Here is a 22,991-nt window from a genome sequence, read left to right on the forward strand (position 1 = left end):
TAGACCAGATTACTCATATATATTACCATTATTACGTTGCATGTATGATACTCCCTATGTTCCAAAACAAAATATGTTTTATTTCATCCTAAATCAAACTTCTACTTGGTTTATAAAAAAGAATGCACAAACATCAACAACATCACAAATTATTTCCATTAAATCCTTATGAGATACGTTCTAATACAATAGAGATTTGACTTGAAAACCTAAAATTTTTTAGGATTCAACAAATTTCATAATTGGGTTGTGTAATTAAATTGATCAGACCCGGTTGTATTTCATTAAACCCACCATGTATGATATGTGTGGGCCTTGATGGGTGGCGTGGTAGCTCCCCCTCACGTCACCCGGATTGGATGGGCGGCGTGGGCTCTGGCAGGCGTTGGCATGGTAACCTCCTCCCCTTCGTTCTCCTCTTCGCTGACGGTGGCCTGGCACGGGGCATGGGCCACCAGCGGCTGACGAGCATTGAAAGAGGCACTGGACATTCTGTTCCGGGAACCACCTCACCTGTTGAAAGTCTTCGCTGTCGGACTGCCCAACCGACAAGCGTCACCGACCTGGCACACGTTTTCTCCACAGGCCCAACGGTGGCACGATGAAACAACGGCCACACCTGCACGGCCCAAAGAAATGAAATCTTCGCGTCGCCGAAACGCGCCCACAGCATCTGACCTGCGTCAAAACCCACCGGCCCAATCTAACCCGTCAGCAAAAACCGTCGGCCCAAACGCGCCTTCCAGGCACGGTCGAATGGCCAATCGTATGACCCTATAAAAAACCAGGACGACTGATCGCGCAGAGCAGAGCAAAACTCTCACACCAAGAATACACATCCCTAGAACACCGACAGAATCCGAAAATGAGCGTGGAGATCCTAGACGGGAGCACGGTGCGGAGCTTCGTGGAGGACGAAGGCGCCTTCAACTCCTCGGTGGACGGCCGGTTCGCGGCGCTGGACGCCGACCACGACGGTCTGCTCACCTACGCCGAGATGGCCGGAGAGCTGATGAGCCTGCGCGTGCTGGAGAAGCACTTCGGCGTGGACGAGGCCGCGGTGGCGCCCGAGGAGCTCGGGGCGCTGTACCGCGGCCTTTTCGCGCGGTTCGACAGGGACGGCAGCGGCAAGGTGGACCGGCACGAGTTCCGGGCGGAGATGAAGGAGGTGATGCTCGCCGTGGCCAACGGGCTGGGCTTCCTGCCCGTGCAGATGGTCGTCGAGGAAGGCAGCTTCCTCAAGGTCGCCGTCGACAGGGAGCTCGGACAGCTCGCCAAAGCTGCCTGAAGTTCTTCAGCACAACAGCCAGGGCTTGCTTGGAGTTTTCAGTTCAATACTAAATTTTGATGCGTTTCGTACTATTCATTACCACCATTTTTACATTGAGTTACAGAGTATTTGTAAGACTTATCCATGTAGTAAGTGCAGCTTGTTCTATGATCACGCAAAGAATTAATACGAGCAAATATACTAATTTGTAAGAGTATTCTTTTTGTGTGCAAGAATGGCATGTTGTATGGCCTGATTTCAGTTCAGACTCGAGAAAAAACTACGTGATGGCAAGAAGCTGAGTTGATTGGTACTATGACCAAATACAGTTAAATCTGGGTAGGGCTATATATTCGGAGAATAATTTGAAGTTTAATTAAAGCTGTAGTTCACAAAATTATACCCCGTAGCAACAGCAGAGTGTGGAAGTGAACTGTACATGCAGAGAGTATAGCCAATAGTTCGTTACTGCAGTCAGCCATCCGCTCTGCACGGCGCAGAGGCGGAGATGTCTGCACTGCACGCTTTGTTCGTTTGTTTGTCTGCCCGCTCGTCGTCGTCGCCGGCCGCCGGCCTTCTTTGTGCTGTCGTCCCTTGCATTGTTCTCAGATCCTGGACGGGATGAGAGGCGTGTAATTCGACAGGTACGCCGCCGCGGCCGCCACGCCGCTGCCGAGCTTCACCGGATACCCCACGTCAGCACTACCAATGACCTCTGGGTGCTACAGTTTGGAGCAAGAATTTGTGGCATCATCTAGTATGCCTCGGTAACTTAGGCCATGCTTGGATGTTGCACACATCTAAAGTAACCATATAATTTTAATGAGAAACATTGGTTTATTTTGTTCTCTTCTCATAAGATTATAGCACTTGGTTGCATTATCTATGTATATACAAACAATGTATTCTAGACCAGATTACTCATATATATTACCATTATTATGTTGCATGTATGATACTCCCTGTGTTCCAAAACAAAATATGTTTTAGTTTCGTCATAAATCAAACTTCTCTAACTCTGACTTGGTTTATAGAAAAATGCACAAACATCTACAACATTAAATTATTTCCATTAAATCCACCATGAGATACGTTTCTAATATAATAGAGATTTGACTTGAAACCTGAAATTTTTTTAGGATTCAACAAATTTCATAATTGGATTGTGTAATTAAATTGGTCTAGACCCGGGTTGTATTTTCATTAAACCCACCATGTATGATATGCGTGGGCTTGATGGGTGGCGTGGGCACCAACACTTCTCTCTCTATCTGTCTCTCCCTGGTAGCTCCCCCTCACGGCACGGGTTTGGATGGGCGGCGTGGGCTTTGGCAGGCGTTGGCATGGTAATCTCCTCCCCTTCGTTCTCCTCCTCGCTGACGGGTGGCCCTGGCATGGGGCATGGGCCACCAGCGGCCCGACGAGCGTTGAAAGAGCGGCGGCGACGACCGACACATCCAAACTTAGGTTATTTTCTTTTTCTTTTTTGTTTTTTATTGCTCGTTACTATCAGTTGAGGCAACGCCAATGGTAGCCTTCACCATATATCACTGTCGACTACGCAATGCTGGTTCCAAAGTTCGGTAGTGATAGGTGATAGACTTAAAATAGGATCACTAGCCATAGATGTAGCATGTTTACTTGCTATTGGAATAAACAGTGAGTCCTAGAACATCTACTAGTACATTATTAATAGATTGAGTGAGAGAGAGGGGTGAAGGGGGTGCAAACCATCGGCCGCCTTCGAGGAAGACGGGCTCGCCATCACGGTGCTTGGTGAAGACGCGGTGGTGGTGCTGTGTCAAAGGGCGGCGGCGCAGTGGCGGCTTTGGCCGGTGGCGGTACTTCCCGTCACTGGCTGCGCACCCTCTCTTAAATCGGATTAGGGTTGTGTTGGTGGGCGACTGTAGCTCAGGTAAACCTCGTGACTTGAGCCGTCGGCCTCAACCATTCTTTTATAGCGCAGTGTGACGGGGGGCCCACCAACCATGTAGGGTTGGGCACCCCCGATTAGGGCATGGATCCAAGGGCCCAATTGGCCGTTGGATAGAGATCATCTAACATTCTTCCCCTTGATCTCACCTTATTACTTAAACTCAACTTACTTTATCTTGTTCCTATTCCATCATAGATCAGTGCATAGAGTGTGCCTCATCGTCACGGTCAGTTGCCATTGGATTAAACAGCTACAATGCACATCTCTGTTTTGAAACAGATTCTCAACTAGGCCCTTATTGTCCAGGAATCATAGGCTTTCTCTTAAACCCATGCCGACTAAGTATTCTCTGAACACGCTGTGTGGTAAGCCTTTTGTAAGCGGATCTGCGAACTTCTTTTCTGTTCTTATATGCTCAAGACTAATTATATGATCTCGGACTTTATCTTTCACAACATAATACTTTATGTCAATGTGTTTGGCAGCACCACTTGACTTATTGTTGTGAGCATAACATACTGCTGGATTATTATCGTAGTATAACTTAAGTGGTTTATGTATGTCGTCTACCACTTTCAACCCGGGCATGAATTTCTTTAGCCAATTCACCTGCCCTGTGGCCTCATAACATGCTACAAACTCGGCATACATTATGGACGATGTAGTGACGGTTTGCTTTGAGCTTTTCCACGATATAGCTCCTCCTACGAGAGTGAATATGTATCCTGACGTGGACTTTCTTTCATCTCCCGCATAATCAGAATCTATATACCCCTCTATGTGCAGGGAATCAGATCTTATGTACGTTAGCATGAGACCCTTCGTACCTTGCAGGTAATACAAAACTTTCTTTACTAATTTCTAGTGTTCTATTCCTGGATTACTCTGATATCTGCCAAGCAACCCGGTAACAAATGCTAAGTCAGGGTGAGTACACACTTAAGCATACTGTAAACTTCTGACAGCTGAACTATATGGAACCGCTTTTATTTGATCGATCTCATATTGGTTCCTGGGATATTGAAATTCCCCATATATGTCGCCCTTGACTACGGGAGCAGGTGAAGACTTATAATTTTGCATATTGTATTTCTTTAGACCCTTTTCTAAGTATGCCTTTTGTGATAATCCTAAAACCCCCTTTTCTCTATCTCGGTGAATCTCTATTCCTAGGACGAACGAAGCTTCACCGAGATCCTTCATATCAAACTTTGAGGACAAGAACTTCTTTATTTCTTGTAGTAGATTAACATCACTGCTAGCGAACAAGATGTCATCCACATACAAGACTAGGAAAATGTATTTCCCATTCTTGAACTTTGCATAAACGCAATTGTCCTCTACATTTTCTTGAAACCCAAACTTTCTTACTGTACTGTCAAACTTCAAATATCACTGTCTTGAAGCTTATTTTAATCCGTAAATGGATTTCATTAGGTGGCATCCCATGCGTTCTTTTCCTTCCACAACAAAACCTTTCGGTTGTGCCATGTAAACATTTTTCTCCAAATCCCCGTTTAGGAACGCCGTCTTTACATCCATCTGATGTAATTCTAAGTCGTAATGTGCTACAATGCGCCATTATGATTCTTAAAGAATCCTTACATGAGACTGGAGAAAATGTCTTATTGTAATCTATGCCTTCTCTTTGCGTGAAATCTTTCGCCATAAGTCACGCTTTAAACCTTTCTATATTCCCTTTGGAGACATGTTTAGTTTTTTAGACCCATTTACAGCCTAATGTCTTGGCTCCTTTAGGAATTGTTTCTAAGTTCTAAACTATGTTGGTTTTCATAGATTTCATTTCATCTTCCATGGCTTCAAGCCACTTGGATGAGTGAGCGCTTCTCATGGCTTCTTCAGATGAGGTGGGGTCACCCTCTATTTGAAATTCCTCACTTTCATAAACTTCATAATCATCAGGAATGGTTGATCTCCTGACTCTTTGAGACCTTCTAGGGGCCTCGTTAGATAAAGCTTGTTCTATATGAGGCTGTTGTTGCTCTTCCTCATATGTGACAACGGGTTCTAGGGGATCCTGAAGGACATGTTCTTTAGGTTCATTCATTGTTGCTACAGGAGAACTAACAACAGGTGATGTTACTATAGTGTCTTGTACTGTTGGTACAACAACAACAGGTAGCGTGAAGAATAGTTCCTGAACCATAGGAGTAGGCACGTATACCCGCTTCTCTTCAAAACTAATTTCTCGCGCTACCATGCTCCCCCTAATCATATCATCCTCCAAGAAGACAGCATCTCTTGTTTCTATAAACTTCGTTTGTCTGTCAGGACAATAAAACCGATAACCTTTTGACTTTTCTGGATAGCCAATAAAATAGCAGCTGACTGTCTTGGAGTCCAGCTTCTCTATGTTTGAGTTAAATACTTTTGCCTCAGTAGTGAGGGTTCCTTTCCTGTCCACAACTCATACGGTGTTTTGGGCACCGACTTACTTGTCACTCGATTAAGAATATGAATGGTGGTTTTTAACGCCTTCATCCATAAACTTATCGGTAAGGTAGAGTAACTTATCATACTTCTCACCATATCCATTAAGGTACGGTTGCGTCTTTCAGCTACTCCATTCTGCTGAGGCTCGCCCGGTCTAGAATACTAGGCTACTATGCCATTTTTTTGTAAGTACCTTGCAAAGGGTCCAGAAACTTAGCCATATGGGGTGTAAGTACCTTGCAAAGGGTCTAGAAACTTAGCCATATGGGGTGTGTCGACCATAGTACTCTCCCCCACAGTCGGACCTTAGTACCTTAATCTTTAAGTTGTGCTGATTCTCTACTTCAGTCTTGAATATTTTAAATTTATCCAATGCTTTCGATCATTCCTTAATTAGATAAATATAGCCAAAACATGAGTAGTCATCTATGAATGTTATAAATAAATCATAACCATCTACACTCTTTACAGGAAAAGGACCACAGATGTCTATGTGAACTATTTCTAAAATTCCTACGCTTCGTTTGGCATCTTTCTTTATTTTCTTAACGTACTTTCCTTTTATGCAATCTATGCATTGTTCTAAATCTAAAAATTCTAAAGGTAGAAGAATTGATTTCTTAATCAATCGCTCTATTCTCCCCCTCGAAATATGGCCTAAATAACAGTGCCATAATTTTGAAGATATATCATGCACTCTCTTTCGCTTATTTGCTGCATTCATAGACGAGGAAGCATTCTCATTCTCAGTACTTACATCATTCACATTCTCAGAAAGTGATAATAAATAAAGCTTGTCTTTTCGGAAGGCAAGACCAACACATTTATTATTATAAACAATCTGACATTTTCCATTACCAAAATGGCAATCATATCCATCGTCATCTAAACGTGAAACACTTATTAAGTTTCTTCGCAAAGAGGGTACAAATAGAACATCTGAAAGCTTAAGTAGAAAACCATCAACTAATTCTAGAGAAAGATCTCCAATGGCTTCAACTCCATTTGCTATTTTAATTTTTTCTTTCTCCTCTTTGTAGGGTCCTCCTCGTACGGAATCCCTCTCTTCAGAAGGCTCTTCAGGAAGTCTGGATAGGTCCCTCTGGTAGTGTCTATGCTTCTTGCATCATTTGCACTGATCCTTTTCAACTTGAGCATTGTTGTTCTTCGGATGGTGGTCATTCTGAGGGGCTTTCCCTTGAGGTTTGGCATTCTTATTGAAGTTCTTTTTCTTGTCCTTCACAAGGTTAGCAGAGTCACCCTGTAAGGACTTCAGCCTTTTCTCTTCTTGAACACATATTGCGATGAGCTTCTTTATGTCCCACTTGCCGGGCTGCATGTTGTAGTTAATAACAAAGGTTTCATATTCCTTTGACAAGGAAGCAAAAACCAAATGAATTAGGAACTCATCCTTGAGCCCTAAATCCATTGGCTTCAGCTTCGAAGCCGTGTTGCTCATCTTCAATATGTGCTCTCTGATACCGCCACCAGTATATTTTTCATTGAACAATTTCTTGATCAATGTCCTAGGCATAAGTTTTTGAAGAGCTAGTGAACTGACTCTCCATCTTCTTAAGGTACTCCGTGATGGTATCATAGTCTAGGATAGACCCCCTTATAGCATATGAAATTAGTGGACTTGGCCACCATCAAGCACTTGCGGTTTGAAATGTCTCATTTCTTATATTCAAGATCATACTTCATCCGCACTTCTGCATGATCTCGCTGCCGAGCAGTGAAATCAGCATCAGACTCGTTTTCTTCCCTCACCGGGTCCACTGGCTCAGTAGGACATGGGGAGGTAAGCGCTAGGTCATTTTCAGACAGCGCAAGTGCTAGCTCATACTTCTCTCGCCATACCCTATAGCTGGCCCCTTCAAGAGGTGGTATGTGCAAGATGAATGCCATTGGGTTGAGTCCTGAAAAACACCAGTCAGAGATAGTGAGAAAATTATGATATCATAATTGCATGCTTTAATTTAACGTTGGTCAAAATTAAAACATACTACATTCTTATACACTAATTCTACATCACCGTTGGGCAGAAATAGAATCAATGCATGGAAAACTGATGAATAAATATTATAATATTGTTATTATCAACGTTGGTCAGAAAAATAACAATATTATAATTTACTGAATTGAAAATTGACTACTCTTCAAATTAAATTCTTCCAGTTGGTTCAAATTTAATTAGAAAATTATAAACTTTAACATTGCAGCGGAAACATGAAAAATTATTTATATACTTTTCAGAAGCATTTACTATACTAATCTACTCTCTGAAAAAATTATCCCTGTTGGTTCAAATTTTGACAGAGATTTAAACTAGACAAAATTCATCGAAATCTGCTTCTGAAAATAATAAAACAAAAACAACAAACTTTACTGTGCAATGTGGACCGAAATACTGGCATGATGTGCACTAGTGACGCCCTAGATGCAAAAATCGGCCCACGCCTGTTCTGCTCTCGTGTGCGCTGCGCCTTCTCAGGCCACAACCTGGGACGGGGCCGGCAAAGCCACCCGCCGCGTGCGCCCGCCTGGGCTCAATCTGGCCCGAGTGTTCTCGATCATCCATCTGCATCGGGCGGTCGAGCGCGCGCGATCGACCGAACAAAACCACAGGCGCCGCGGCCTCCCCCGAAACCCTATCTCATTTGCGTCTGACCTTTCTCTCTCTTCGCCTCGCCCCTCTCTTCTCCTCAGCGCAGCAGCCGGCGAGCGAAAAAAGCGAGAGCGCAGAGAGAGACCATGGCGCCGTTGCTGGCCCCTTCGCCGGCGCGCGCGCTCCCCACGTGGGTGAGCGCTCCGCCATCGAGCGAACTAGCAGCGGCGCCCTTGGCCGAAGCTCGCACTCACCTGACGAGCAACGGCTCGGCCTTTGAAGGGTCGAAGATGGCGGACTAGAGGGGGGGTGAATAGTCTTTTCTAAAATTAATCGCGTCGGCTAACCGAAACAAGTGCGGAATTATAACTATCGGTCTAGCCAAGACTACACCCCTTTATCTATGTTCTCTAGCACCTTCCAAAGATACTAATCAAGCAACAAATGTGCCGGGCTAGCTAGAGCTCACCTAACCAAATCTAGGAGCAAGGTTACACAAACACTATGCCACTAGTACTTTAAGCAACAAGGGAGCCCCTACACATGCTAGTAAGCGAAAGCACAAAGCTATCTAATGCTCACTAGCAATGCTCAATAACAAGGCAACCAATGCCTAATTAGAGAGCGCAAAAACTTAGCTACATAAACTAAGCAATGTGACTAACAAGGTTACTAAAATCAAATTAGCCACGCAAGGGAGCTACTTCTATGCTACACAAGCAAGAAGGTAATTAGCAAGCTACACAAGCTATCTAATTACAAGAGCAACTACACAAGCTTAATATGTATAAAAGTAATTGCAAGCTTGTGTAATGGGGATGCAAACCAACGGGAAGAACAATGTTGACATGATGATTTTTCTCCCGAGGTTCACGTGTTTGCCAACACGCTAGTCCCCGTTGTGTCGACTGCTCACTTGGTGGTTTGGCGGCTAATTAGCATCACCCGCTAAGCCCGCACGTCAGGCGCCGCAAGAACCTACCCCTTAAGTGAGGGTAGCTCAATGACACACTTTACTAGAGTTGCTCTTCACGGATCCCGCGGGGCGAGCACAATGCCCCTCACAAGCACTTCTCCGGAGCGCCGCACAAGCTTCTTGCGCGCTTCGACGGAGACCACCACCAATCCGTCTAGGAGGTGGCAACCTCCAAGAGTAACAAGCACCACCGGCTTGCAACTCGATCACCTAGTGCCACTCGATGCAACCTCACGATGCAATCGCACTAGAATCGCTCACTCACACAATTGAATGATCACTATCAAGTATGTGTGAGATAGAGGGCTCCCAAGCACTCACAAGCATGGACACTAAGTCCCTTGAGGTGCTCTTTACCAGCCAAGGCCTGAAGGCCACTTCTATTTATAGCTCCAAGGGCTAAACTAGCCGTTACCCCTTCACTGGGCAGAAGTCGGGCCGACCGGACGCTCCGGTCGTGTTGACCGGACGCTGGACCTCAGTGTCCGGTCGCCCGCAGACGGCCACGTGTCCTGATTCCAACGGTCACTTGACCTAACCGAACGTAGCAGCTTCAACTGACCGGACGCTGAACCCCCAGCGTCCGGTCATTTCCAGTAAGGTACCGACCTCGACCGGACAGCGTCCGGTCACACTTGATCGGACGCAGCCAGCGTTCAGGTCACACTCCAGCTTCTGCGTCATCGTACGTCAGCCTGACCGGACGCAGCCTGCCAGCGTCCGGTGCTTTCAAACCCAGCGTCCGGTTAGTTGACCGATGCCAAGCATCTTCGCGATCAACTCATTCTCACTTCTAACTTCTTCACCCTTGCTCCAATGTGCCAACCACCAAGAATTTGCATCCGGCGCAATAGAAAATAGGCATTCTATTTTCCCGAAAGCGCCGAATCCCGACCCAAACCCATCTCAACCCTACAAACACCACCTCCTTTGTAAATGTGCCAACACCACCAAGTGTACACCACCATGTGTATGTGTGTTAGCTTTTCACAATCACTTCCCAAAGGATGTTAGCCACTCAACTTGCCACGCCACTCGATCCTAGCGACGATGCAAAGTTAGATCACTCGAGTGGACACTAGATGACCGATATGCAAACAAGTTTGCCCCTCTTGATAGTACGGCCATCTATCCTAAACCCGATCATAAACTTCTCTACACACCTATGACCGGTGAAATGAAATGCCCTAGGTTATACCTTTGCCTTGCGCATTCCATTCCATCTCCTCCAATGTCGATGCAACACATGCACCTAACACGATCAACACTGATATGATCCACTTCATATCATCACATGATCATATTGGTTCATCGATCTTGACTTTACTTGCTCTTCACCGTTGCCATCGTCCATCGGCGCCAAGTCTTGCTCAAGCTTCACCGCCACGCGGTCCATCACTCCAAAGCCTTTGACTTGCCCTTCACGCTTGCAACCGGTCCATCAAGCCAAGTCTTGTCTTGATCTTCTCCACCTTGATCACATGACTCAATGTCATGTCTCATGTGCAATAAGCTCCTTCATCATCACATGTGTGAGCTTTGCAACATCTCCAAGCCATTTTCACCTCCATGGCATATGTTGCTCATACACATGTACCTGTGGACTACCTGTGTATCTCACATAAACACAATTAGTCCACCTAAGTTGTCACTCAATTACCAAAACCAAACAAGGACCTTTCAGCCTTCTTCCCGCGCGCTGGCAAAACAACAACGCGCTGCAGCGGCAAGGTAAGCCATCTTCTAAAGCCCTTCCCCTTTCCCCTTCTTCCCTCTGAATGGATTTACTTTCTCTTCTTCTCGAAAGTTGTCCGATTTAGGGTTAGGGTTAGGGTTAGGGTTTCGTATTGTTCTTCTTCCACGAGCTGTTTGCGCGGGTTAGGGTTAGGGTTTAGTACTATTCTTCTTCCCCGAGCTGTTTGTGCGGGTTAGGGTTTCGTACTGTTCTTCTTCCCCGAGCTGTTGGCGCGGGTTAGGGTTAGGGTTTCGTACTGTTCTTCTTCTCCCGAGCTATTTGCGTGGGTTAGGGTTAGGGTTTGAGTTGCTTTTCAAAAACCGAGACCCTCACTCCTTTTCTTCACCCGATTTTGGGTTTAGGGTTCGATGAACCCTCTGTTTAGATCCGAAAACGAATCGATCACCTCCTTCTAAATGCTGCTACTTGGTTTTCTTTTCCGATAGGTTAGATTTACACCTAGTTAGGCGTCTGATACCATTGATAGACCTAAAGCAGGATCACTAGCCATAGATCTAGTGTGTCTGCTTGCTTTTGAAATAAACAGTGAGTCCTAGAACATCTACTAGTACAGGATTAATAGATAGAGTGAGAGAGAGGGGGGGTGAAGGGGCTACAAACCATCGGCCGCCTTCGAGGAAGACGGGCTCACCATCGCGGTGCTTGGTGAAGACGCGGTGGCGGTGCTGTTTCGAAAGGCGGCGGTGCAGTGGCGGCGTTGGCCGGTGGCGTTGCGTCCCGTCACTGGCTGCGTACCCTCTCTTAGATCGGAATTAGGGTTGTGTCGGTGGGACGACTGTAGCTTAGGTGAATCTCGTTACTTGAGCCGCCGGCCCCCCACCTTTCTTTTATAGCACAGTGTGACGGGGGCCCACCAACCATGTAGGGTTGTGTGCCCCCGATCAGTGCGCGGATCCAAGGGTCGGGCCAATTGGATAGAGATCATCTAACAATAGGCTCTTAAAACCAATAATGATTTTTTGTTTTAGAATTGGTTATGCGTGCTGCTAAACTTTTGTGTGGAATTCTATAGCTTAAAACCGCATCGTTTCTTTCGTCAAAAGAAACAACAGAGCTACAAGTTTTGAGACTTGAGAGGCACTGGACATTCTCCCGTGTCTGCTAGTCGGCTGGCGCGCGCTCACCTCACCTGTTTAAAGTCTTCGTTGTCGGACTGCCCAACCGACAACCGTCACCGACCTGGCACACGTTTTCTCCACAGGCCCAACGGTGCCACGATGAAACAACGGCCACACCTGCACGGCCCAAAGAAATGAAATCAAACGCGCGCACAGCATCTGGCCTGCGTCAAAACCCACCGGCTCAATCTAACCCGTCAGCAAAAACCCTCGGCCCAAACGCGCCTTCCAGGGAATCCAGCCGGTCGAATGGCCAATCGTATGACCCGCTCGCGACCCTATAAAAGAGCAGAGCAAAACTCTCACACCAACACATCCCTAGAACACCGACAGAATCCGAAGATGAGCGTGGAGATCCTAGACGGGAGCACGGTGCGGAGCTTCGTGGAGGACGAAGGCGCCTTCAACTCCTCGGTGGACGGCCGGTTCGCGGCGCTGGACGCCGACCACGACGGTCTGCTCACCTACGCCGAGATGGCCGGAGAGCTGATGAGCCTGCGCGTGCTGGAGAAGCACTTCGGCGTGGACGAGGCCGCGGTGGCGCCCGAGGAGCTCGTGGCGCTGTACCGCGGCCTTTTCGCGCGGTTCGACAGGGACGGCAGCGGCAAGGTGGACCGGCACGAGTTCCGGGCGGAGATGAAGGAGGTGATGCTCGCCGTGGCCAACGGGCTGGGCTTCCTGCCCGTGCAAATGGTCGTCGAGGAAGGCAGCTTCCTCAAGGTCGCCGTCGACAGGGAGCTCGGACAGCTCGCCACAGCTGCCTGAAGTTCTTCAGCACAACAGCCAGGGCTTGCTTGGAGTTTTCAGTTCAATACTAAATTTTGATGCGTTTCGTACTATTCATTACCACCATTTTTACATTGAGTTACAGAGTATTTGTAAGACTTATCCATGTAGTAAGTGCAGCTTGTTCTATGATCACGCAAAGAATTAATACGAGCAAATATACTAATTTGTAAGAGTATTCTTTTTGTGTGCAAGAATGGCATGTTGTATGGCCTGATTTCAGTTCAGACTCGAGAAAAAACTACGTGATGGCAAGAAGCTGAGTTGATTGGTAGTTAAATCTGGGTAGGGCTATATATTCGGAGAATAATTTGAAGTTTAATTAAAGCTGTAGTTCACAAAATTATACCCCGTAGCAACAGCAGAGTGTGGAAGTGAACTGTACATGCAGAGAGTATAGCCAATAGTTCGTTACTGCAGTCAGCCATCCGCTCTGCACGGCGCAGAGGCGGAGATGTCTGCACTGCACGCTTTGTTCGTTTGTTTGTCTGCCCGCTCGTCGTCGTCGCCGGCCGCCGGCCTTCTTTGTGCTGTCGTCCCTTGCATTGTTCTCAGATCCTGGACGGGATGAGAGGCGTGTAATTCGACAGGTACGCCGCCGCGGCCGCCACGCCGCTGCCGAGCTTCACCGGGTACCCCACGTCCTTGAGCACCATCTCCACGCCGCTCAGGCATCCCAGCAGTTGCAGCTGCAAAGATATGTTACAGTGGTTAACTAATAAATTGCCAACAATGCAAATTGCAAGTGCACAGCTAGGATACCTCGTTGAGGTTGCCGAGATGACCGATCCTGAAGACCTTCCCGGCGACCTTGTTGAGGCCGAGGCCGAGGCTGAGGTTGTACCGCTTCCACGCGTGCTTGACGATCTCCGCGCTGTCGATGTAGGGCGGCACGACGACGGCGGTGACGGTGTTGCTGAAGCACTCCTCCTTCTGGCAGCAGTTCTTGAGCCCCCACGCCTCCACGGCGAACCTGCATTTCACATTCATGCAATGAATCAATCCGATCCATGACCGTGAGTCGAGCACCTGGTGGGCATGCAAGGAAACACCACCATACCTCGTGGCTGTTCCAAGGCGGTTGTGCCTCTTGAAGACATTGTCGAGCCCTTCCTCGAAGATGAGGTCGAGCGCGGTGCGGAGTCCGTAGAGGAGCTGGATGGAGGGCGTGTAGGGCCAGTACGTGCCCATCTCGTAGAACTTGAGGTAGTCCTTCCAGTCAAAGAACACGCGCACGGACCTCGCCGTCTTGCTGGCCTCCAGCGCCTTGGGGCTAGCGCACACGATGCCCATCCCGGTCGGCATCGACAGCGCCTTCTGCGAGCCGGTGAGCGCGACGTCCACGCCCCACTCGTCCATGCGGAAGTCCAGCGCGCAGATGGACGACACGCCGTCCACCAGCAGCAGCGCCGGGTGCGCGTACGCGTCCAGCAGCCTGCGCACGGCGGCCAGGTCGTTGGTGACGCCCGTGGCGGTCTCGTTGTGCACGATGGCCACGGCCTTGATGGTGCGGTGGGTGTCGTTGCGGAGCTTCCGCTCCAGCGCGGCGAGGTCGGCGCCGTGGCCCCAGTCGCTCTCCACCACGTCCACGTCGAAGCCCAGGCGCTGCTGCTGGTCGATCCACAGCAGGCTGAACTGCCCGATGAGGAAGGAGACGATGCGGTCCCCCGGGGACAGCGTGTTGGTCAGCGCGCTCTCCCACGCGCCCGTGCCCGTCGTCGGGATCAGGAAGGGCGTGCCCGTGGTCGTCTTGAAGATCTTCTTCACGTCCTCGAGGAGGACCTTGGTCAGCGCCGGGATGGCCGGCGAGCGGTAGTCCTCGTTCTGCCGGTTCATGGCGCGGATCACGGGGTCCGGGATGTTCACGGGGCCCGGCACGAACAGGTGGTTCCGCCCGGGGCCATACACGTAGTCCGCCATCTTTAGCTTAGCTTGCTGCAGCACTGGTGCAGGGAGACAAGTCAGTCAGTCAAGCTCAATTCTCAAGCAGCTGCCCTGCTGACGTGTTCTTTCTTTTTTTTTGGCTAATAACAGTTGCAAGCTTGCGTGGGCTTGGTAATGGGCCTGGATCAATACAGGCCCGCCTATTAGCTCTGCAGAAGTTGTTAATTTTCTCTGAAACTGTTACGTAGCAGTCCATTTTTTTTTACCCTTCTGAATTGTGCTTGCGTGTACAGCCTGCTAGCTAGTACTTCTTCCCTACTTTACTTGTTGCAATGGCAATGACTTAAGTACTGACATAATATGCACTATAATACTTCTGTGTCCAAGGCAAGCAACAGATAAGGAGCCTGTTCGCTTGTTGGTTTTAGCCAGGGCTTATTAGCTAGCCAATAATATTTTTCTCTCACAACAAACTAGCACCAGTCGGGTTTATCAGCCAGAAATCAACCAGCGAATAGGAGGAAGATGTTTTCCAGTCATGCGGCATGCGCAAGTTTTTCAGCATAGTGCACTGAACTTGGCAACCAAACCTAATACTTATCCTTACGCCTTGAGCCTACATGTCTGTGAACCACACAAACACTTGCTACTACATGTCTAGGACAAGAAAATATTCAGATACATACAAGTTCGTTCAACATATATATATATAAAAGTAAATAATAAATACAATATTCAGAGATGTACAGGCCAGCCGCCAGCGCAAGCATTTAATAAAACAACGAGAACAATTTCTCCAGTCAGTCATCCTTTCGCACAATTCAGTTCATGCTAGCTACGTACTAGTCCAGACATCAGACCGCATCATCACCACAAATCCAAACGAAAACAAGATTGCAGTCGGACGAGGACAAGCGTACCTGTGCTGCCGCCGCCTGCTCCCCTGTGCGCGCGGACAGGAGTGAGGAAGAGGAAGCTGGGGGAAGGAAGCCGAGGCGCTCACGTATGTGAAGTACGGGAGGCTGGCGGAAGGATAGGAATGCAGTTGGCAATAGGCGAAGCCGATGGTAGCGCGTTGCCCGCGTGAAATTCAGATAAGAGGCTAGCGCTCCCGGTGCGGGATAGAAGCAAGTATAATAAGAGGTTGTAATCAGGCTGAATGCTGAGGTGAAGGAGAGAAGTAAGAAAAAAGAAGAGAAACGAGCTGTAAGCTTATAGCCGGCTTGTAAAAAAACCCAGAAACATAGATGAGTGGACCATGTATTAATTGTGATGATGTAACTATAGTATATAAGTAGGCTATAAAAATTCGTACAGCTAATAGCTGGCTATGCTATTAACCTTACTCTAAACCGACAGAGTAACGTAGCACGGCTCCAGCCTCCAGTGGGTGCCAATCTGCAGGCCAGAGGCGCCGACGCGGCCACGTCACGCCCCCGCGCGGGAAAGGTTATCCCTTCCGCTTGGGTCCCGGTGTCCGTGGAAATCCAGCACGATTTTTTTGCCCTTCCTTCTTCTGCGCACCCTCCTCGCGTCGTCTCCTTCAGTCAAGTTAAATCATTAAACGCTAGTGGAGAGAAGAAGCCCAAGAGAGGGACCATGGTGAAGGCCAGACATCACATTCGGCAGCCAACAAGGATCCACATTGGCAAAGCTTGGGAGATGCAAGGTCCCCCATCCCCCGAATAAGGTCAGGGTTTTCTGGTGGAGAGTTTCCCATGATTTCATTCCTCGTCAAGCAAACCTCCACCGCATACGTATAAAGCCAATAGGGACGTGTGGTTTCGGTGGGATGGAGGACGATGCACGATGCACTTATGATGTCTGTCTCTGAGATAAGCTTAGGACCTTCACGGGCATCAAGCTTCCCTGGCTATGTCAAAGATCCTGGACAAGGCCGGGACTTGCTAGAGAATTCCTATTGCAAGGAGGAAGATATAGAGGTGTAATACTATGTGGCGTGTGGTCCTTGTGGCTTAGCAGAAATGATCACCGGCATGGCAAGACACCCATCGACCTGGGAGCAGTGGTGGAATAATGGGCATTTTCAGCTCTCTACCACCAACCAAGGTAGCACACTGATAGCTGGATTCAGCAAACTGCACGATGGACACCGCCAGAGCAAGGTACTCTGAAGATTAATCCGGATAAGGCCTTCCTGCATGAGACATATATGCACGGGAGAGACCGGGGCTGTGGTGCGTGACATACTAGCAGTGATGGCAATTTCCTGGCGACATCAGCTAGCTAGACGGATCAACTCGATCGGTAGGCTCAGTCATACTGGCGGAAGTGGAGGCGCTCAAGGATGGCAATCGGTTAATCCCGGGGGGCACCAGAGAACATATCGTAGTTGAGACTGATTCACTGGAGTTAGCCTTGGTGTCGAAGAACATAGGGAAGCATCGTTCCAAAGTCACTATAATCATTGACGACGTCCATGAGTTGGTGCCGACCTTCACTTCCATCAGAGTTCTTTCATACAAAAAAGATCGACAAACTTTGCAACTCACCTTTGCGCTCAATATGCACCGGCTTCTACGCAGAATTTTATTTGGTTTACCTCCCCTAGCTTCTTGCAACATTGTCTGCATGCAGTCTGATTCTAATGACTCTACATAAGCAATGAAGCGTCCCCCACAAAAAAAAATTAATTTTATACACATACTTTTTTGCGAGGATATATATATACACACACATACACACACTAACGGACAAAATGAAATTCAGCAAGGCTGGAAGAACGAATTCGGAGCGAAATCAAAATAGAAAAATTGACGGGGGAGGTGATAGCTAGTGCGGGCGAGCTGTACCGAAGGATCAGGTGAAGAGCACGGGGTTGGAAGTATCCCACGCTGCCTCTTTGTCTGCTCTGCCTCAGCTCCAATCAAGCCAAATATACTTTTTACACTACACGTTGCATACACTTGAGTCCTCTTCTTTCTTGTGCCAAGGACCACGACAAGAGACCGTGATGTTTCAGAGTTTGTACACCAGGAGTCACGAGTCACTCATCACTTTCGGTCTTACAAATATCTCGGCTCAATACGCATCAATTTGGGCCGCACTGACCCGTCCCTGCCGTGTAGAATGACTCGAGTTTTTAGTCAATTTTATTTTTAGCTTCCTGACCATCGCCATAATCAGAATTTTCACCCACGAAACATTTTACCGTTGAACTCTCAACCCGTTCAAATTACCTCTCTGGCTTTGGTTTGAAGTGGTTTCGAAAACGTTTTTTTTTTTGTATTTTTAGCTAAAAAAATCAGATGAATATTTGATCAGGTTTTTAAACCACAGAAAATGTCTCTAGGCTTCTAAATATTTCGATAGAAATCCTAGAGATGGATTGGGATGTGATGAATCCGAATAAAATGTTTAGAACTCGTGAAAATATCTCTAGAAACTTCCAAAAATTAGGTTTAGCTCTAGAAAATTAAGAAAATGTCTAGATATTCATGATAAAAAAAAGAGATACAACCAACATGGATGAAACATATATTATTGCTAAAAGCATTCACGTTGGTTATGTATCTGTTGTAGAAATTTCTCAAAACAAGTTACACATCAATTATAATGTTTTCAGAATTTTCTAGAATCTTTTTGGACATTTTTTACTATTTTCCTATAGGTAAATCTAATTTCTGGAAGCTTGTAGAAATATTTTCACGAGCTATAAATATTTTGTTGGAATTTTCATATTCCAATATATCTCTATACTTTTTTCTTGGAAATTTTAGAAGCTCAAAGATGCTTTTTTAAGTTTAAAAACCTTATTAAGTATTTACCATATTCTTTTTTACTTTAGAAAAATATATAGCCACCTTCAAACCAGGGCAAGGAAATATATATAGTTTGGGGAGATAAAATGGTTCTTTTTTCTTATCTCAAAGCCTCAAAGGAAAACATAGATGAACCCAACAACTGAGAAGGGCCGCGTTCGCATATCCTCCTCTGTACTAGCATATTTTAACTTGTTATAATAGTAAATAGTTATTACTACTTGCAGCTAATCAGATCGTATCCTCTGAAGATTTTCTCCTGCTGATACTCCATCAACAATGATTCAGTTATGAGACTTTCTTCTACTAATATGTCCTCACATTCAATCCTTACTGCAAGACCTGCACCAAGTTGATGTCCCTCAGTTGGGAATCCTTTGCCTTGATTTTTTTTTCTTTTGTTGATCGGTCTCTTTTGAGAAATTAGTCTAACTTTAAAAGCTCTCTTGTCCTAATGCTGCAGGATAGCTTAGTCATCTGCTTATACTACTCAAATGTTTCACAAAAGAGTCCTATGTGGGCAACCGTGTTAATTTTAAAGCTGGGATAAAAAGAGATTGACTTAAAAAAATAAAATCCATAACAACTTTTTTGTATGCACAAAAACAACTTAGATGTTATGCAAACCCTTTTCTCAAGCAAACTTATCTGTAAGGTCCACAATATACAACAAACATTACAACAACAATAATAATTGCGTACAGCAACAACCACAATGGATCATGGTAGATGGATGCTGGATTGATAATTCCATCTAGAAACCCATGTCTTATTTATTTGTACAACACACAAATGGTGCCTTTGCCTAATTTTCATGACATAAAGGACACCACCAACACTTGATTTACTTCATTTGTAAACATATATCCGTCGAAGTGGTTATTTATGTTTTTTTTTGTAGGTTTCCACGTCAGACAATTGCAGCTGTTTCCCATGGCATTACTTTTCTTAAGCAGAACCATTCTCAACTATCACTGGAGCAGAACCTGTACAAAAATGAAACCAAAATTTAGAAAATGATGTTTATGCATATAGTCCACATGTCGTCTTATAGTTCGTCCTTAGATCACTTAGATTAGAATAGAAAGGTAAAAGACAAGGCTGTAAACTGAAGTTTGTCCATAAAAGCTGCAAGATGAGTAACAGAAACTGAAGAATTAAGCCAAGAGGGAATATATATATATATATATATATATATATATATATATATATATATATATATATATATATATATATATATATATATGTGTGTGTGTGTGTGTGTGTGTGTATATATGTATATATGTATAGGGAGAGGCTATTCAGCAGCCGGCTACAAAATAAGTTATTCTGTAGCCACCTCTATTTACCATAATGTCAATACATATTTACGATAGTTGGGTTACTATAACACATGGGAATATTTACCATAACGTTATAGTAAACCACTTAGTAAGGAGTTACTGTAAATCTCGTAAATTAACATAATAATTATCGTAACTCAAAGTGGCTACAGAATAAGTTATTCTGCAGCCAGCTATAGGATAGTAGTTCTATATATGTATATATATATATATATATATATATATATATATATATATATATATATATATATATATATATATATATATATATAGGGAGAGGCTATTCAGTAGCCGGCTACAAAATAAGTTATTCTGCAGCCACCTCCATTTACTATAATTTTATATACTAATTTACCATAATATAAATACATGTTTACGATAGTTGGGTTACTATAACACATGTGGATATTTACCATAACGTTATATTAAACTACTTAGTAAGGAGTTACTATAATCTCGTAAAATAACATAATAATTATCGTAACTCAAAGTGGCTACAGAATAAGTTATTCTGTAGCCAGCTACAGGATAGTAGTTCTATATATATATAGAACTACTACTCTGCAGCTGGCAGTTTTATATATGAAGCAACAGTTTTATCGTAAAAGCATGATAAAAACATGCTTGGACTGTTGGGCAACAGTAATAAGAAAAATGCCAACCGAGTGATCAGTGCATGCTCAGTACCTCCCCTTGGGGTGGTCAGAGTTCGAGTCCCAAGGGACTTACTCTTTATTTGTAGCTTCGGCCGCAGCGATCAAGGGGGAAAAAAAACTCCCTCGTCTGCCCCACATTCAAAGCACAGGTCTATGGTCAGCTCATCTTATGGAGCTATGATGCTGCTGTGTATGGGTGGGATAGGGGTTCGGGGATTTTCTCGATCTGCGTGAGAAGATCTTCTTCTTAAGCTAGAATACCAGGGGCTGTCTAGCCACTGCGGATCGAGTAATAAAATAAAATGCTGAAAACAACTTACAGTTGACTGAGTTGTTCGCATAGAGCGCATGAATATCCAGCTGCCGGAAATTGGTGGTGGGTGTGGTTGCAGCTACTTTGTGCTTGATAGTACCACGCGCCAAAGCCAGTTCTCCTGTCCCTCCAACAATAGCCCACTCTCCCTCTGGTGGAAGAACTCCCATCACTTAGTGTAGATCCAATAAACCTATTTCACAAGCACGAAAAATGTTATACGTAATAAATTAATAATCCATCATTGATGATGCACCATACAGTGTTTGAACGTAAGATACAAAAATAACAATAGATAGCATACTTTGATGCTATGAACAAAAGGAAGCAAAAAAGTTATCTATACACCATGTTCGCTTGATCGTATCAGCCATGATACAGTGTTTTCCTCTCACAACAAAACAACATAAGCCGGCTTATAAACCACAGAAACGATCAAGCGAACAGGGCGAATGCAACAGCCTGGCCGAACAGATTAACTAGATCACATTGGCTAGATCAGACATGACATGCACTACAACCTTTGCATCTGGAGCGGGTGCATCTACTATTGTCCAATCTTGAACAACAGTCTGGCCGAACAGATTAGCATGCGGAGGTACGAAAATTCCTTCCTGGTTATGATCTGGTCCAGTACCACCAACTTGTTTCAAATACAAGCGCCAATTTATCTCATTTTCACAAGTATAGGGGCATGGGCATCCAAGTGAAGCAGTAGCCATGGCTAAGATCAGAAGTGACATGAAAAGGATAGTGGCCAGGGCATGGCTAGGATGGGCCATTGGCAAGGATTTGTTGGCTCTGAAAGGAAAAGAGTATTTAGTAGTTTGCTGTGTTTGTGACGGGATAGATGAAGAGGGGCTGTATTTATATTTATAGACACGAATAGGTTCAGGGACGCCAGAAGGAGGTTCGTCAATTTGTTTTCATTTTACAACAGCTGGGCCGGGCCATACATAAAAGAGAGAATTACTTATTTGATATCAGACAAATAATCCGTTTCTTTCTTGGCTCTCAAAAAATTTCCGTTTCCTATTTGACACCGAGTTCAACTTTTATTCCTTATACGACACTCCATTGGATTTTTCATCCATGAACCGTTAATTGCCAGGTGAAAAGACGATTTTGCCCCTGTGGGCCCCACCACCCTTCTCCCTCCTCTCCTCCCCTTCTTCCTCCTGTCCGCGCCCGTATAAGCAGCACGCCGGCGGTGGAGAAGGCAGGCGCATCGTGGCCCTCGCCGGCCGTCCCCGCCGCTGCGGCCGGAGCCCCCTCCCTCCTCCGACGAGCCACGCCACCCTCCTCCGCCGAGGAGGAGGAGAAGAGGGTGAGCTGCCGGTAGATCCGGCTGCCGAAGTGCGTCGCCGCCGTCGCCGACGGAGAAGAAGAGGCGACGCGCCGCCGACAGGGCCAGCCACAAACCGGAGCCGCAGGCGGGGAAGAGGAAGAGGCGACCACGCATGGCAAAGGGGCTACGGCGGCGAGTAGCACACACAGCGCAGTGAGAGAGGAGCAGGGGCCCAACAGTGGAGGCATAGCGAGCCGGGTACCGGCTCCTCCCGGTGACCATACCTACGGCGGCGTAGGCGATCGTGCTGGGGGCTGCCGCTCTGGGGGGCCGCCCACGGCAGTGCGCCGCATGCGCAGGGGCCCGACGCGCTTGGGCCGCCCATGCTAGGGTCCAACTTGGAATACGACGCGCTCTGGGGGGCCACCCACGGCAGTGCGCCGCCTGAGAGGGGCCATGCCTGCGCCGGTGCGCCTCCCACGTGGGTGGCCACGTTGGGAGGGAGAGAGAGAGAGAGAGAGAGAGAGAGAGAGAGAGAGAGAGAGAGAGAGAGAGAGAGAGAGAGATGCGTGCATGGCTGGGGGATGGGAGGTGGGATAGCAGCTGCGGGCCCGCGGTTGCCGGCACCGGTGGGGTCTGGCCACGCCGGAGGGCGGCGGTCGCGGGGGCCCGGCCGCTGCGCCGCTAGATCTAGAGGAAGAGGAGATAGAGGGAGGAGGAAGGAAGGGGCGTGCTGTTGATACGGGCGTGGACATGAGGGAGAAAAGGAGGAGAGGAGGGAGAAGGGTGGTGGGGCCCACAGGGGCAGAATCGTCTTTTCA

The 22,991-nt window shown here is 46.6% G+C and overlaps 3 protein-coding genes and 1 pseudogene across 4 annotated transcripts; 2 read left to right on the forward strand and 2 right to left on the reverse strand.

Annotated features, from left to right (window-relative positions):
- The first annotated feature begins 532 nt into the window (after positions 1–532).
- On the forward strand, positions 533–1,962 carry LOC136501814 (uncharacterized). Its single transcript, XM_066497349.1, has one exon. The coding sequence runs from the start codon at positions 866–868 to the stop codon at positions 1,286–1,288; it is 423 nt and encodes a 140-aa protein (XP_066353446.1). The 5' UTR covers positions 533–865; the 3' UTR covers positions 1,289–1,962.
- Positions 1,963–12,414: 10,452 nt separating this feature from the next.
- Positions 12,415–13,049, forward strand: LOC136501473 (uncharacterized). The gene has a single exon (XM_066496997.1). It carries the CDS (start codon positions 12,461–12,463, stop codon positions 12,881–12,883), a length of 423 nt encoding a protein of 140 aa, XP_066353094.1. The 5' UTR covers positions 12,415–12,460; the 3' UTR covers positions 12,884–13,049.
- Positions 13,050–13,184: 135 nt separating this feature from the next.
- On the reverse strand, positions 13,185–15,921 carry LOC136501472 (serine--glyoxylate aminotransferase-like). 2 transcript variants are annotated; one of them, XM_066496996.1, is made up of 4 exons: positions 15,709–15,921; positions 13,965–14,847; positions 13,667–13,877; positions 13,185–13,593 (listed from the first exon to the last, which is right to left on the reverse strand). In XM_066496996.1, the coding sequence occupies exons 2-4, from the start codon at positions 14,822–14,824 to the stop codon at positions 13,456–13,458; spliced, it is 1,209 nt and encodes a 402-aa protein (XP_066353093.1). In that variant the 5' UTR covers positions 14,825–14,847; positions 15,709–15,921; the 3' UTR covers positions 13,185–13,455. The 2 variants fall into 2 exon arrangements, with proteins under 2 accessions (XP_066353093.1, XP_066353092.1); XM_066496995.1 differs by having other exon boundaries at positions 13,965–14,839; positions 15,709–15,920.
- A 3,620-nt stretch (positions 15,922–19,541) lies between these two features.
- LOC136500212 (uncharacterized) lies at positions 19,542–21,664 on the reverse strand (annotated as a pseudogene).
- Between the last annotated feature and the right edge of the window lie 1,327 nt (positions 21,665–22,991).

This window comes from Miscanthus floridulus, chromosome 13 (assembly GCF_019320115.1).
Source record: "Miscanthus floridulus cultivar M001 chromosome 13, ASM1932011v1, whole genome shotgun sequence".
NCBI lineage: Eukaryota > Viridiplantae > Streptophyta > Magnoliopsida > Poales > Poaceae > Miscanthus > Miscanthus floridulus.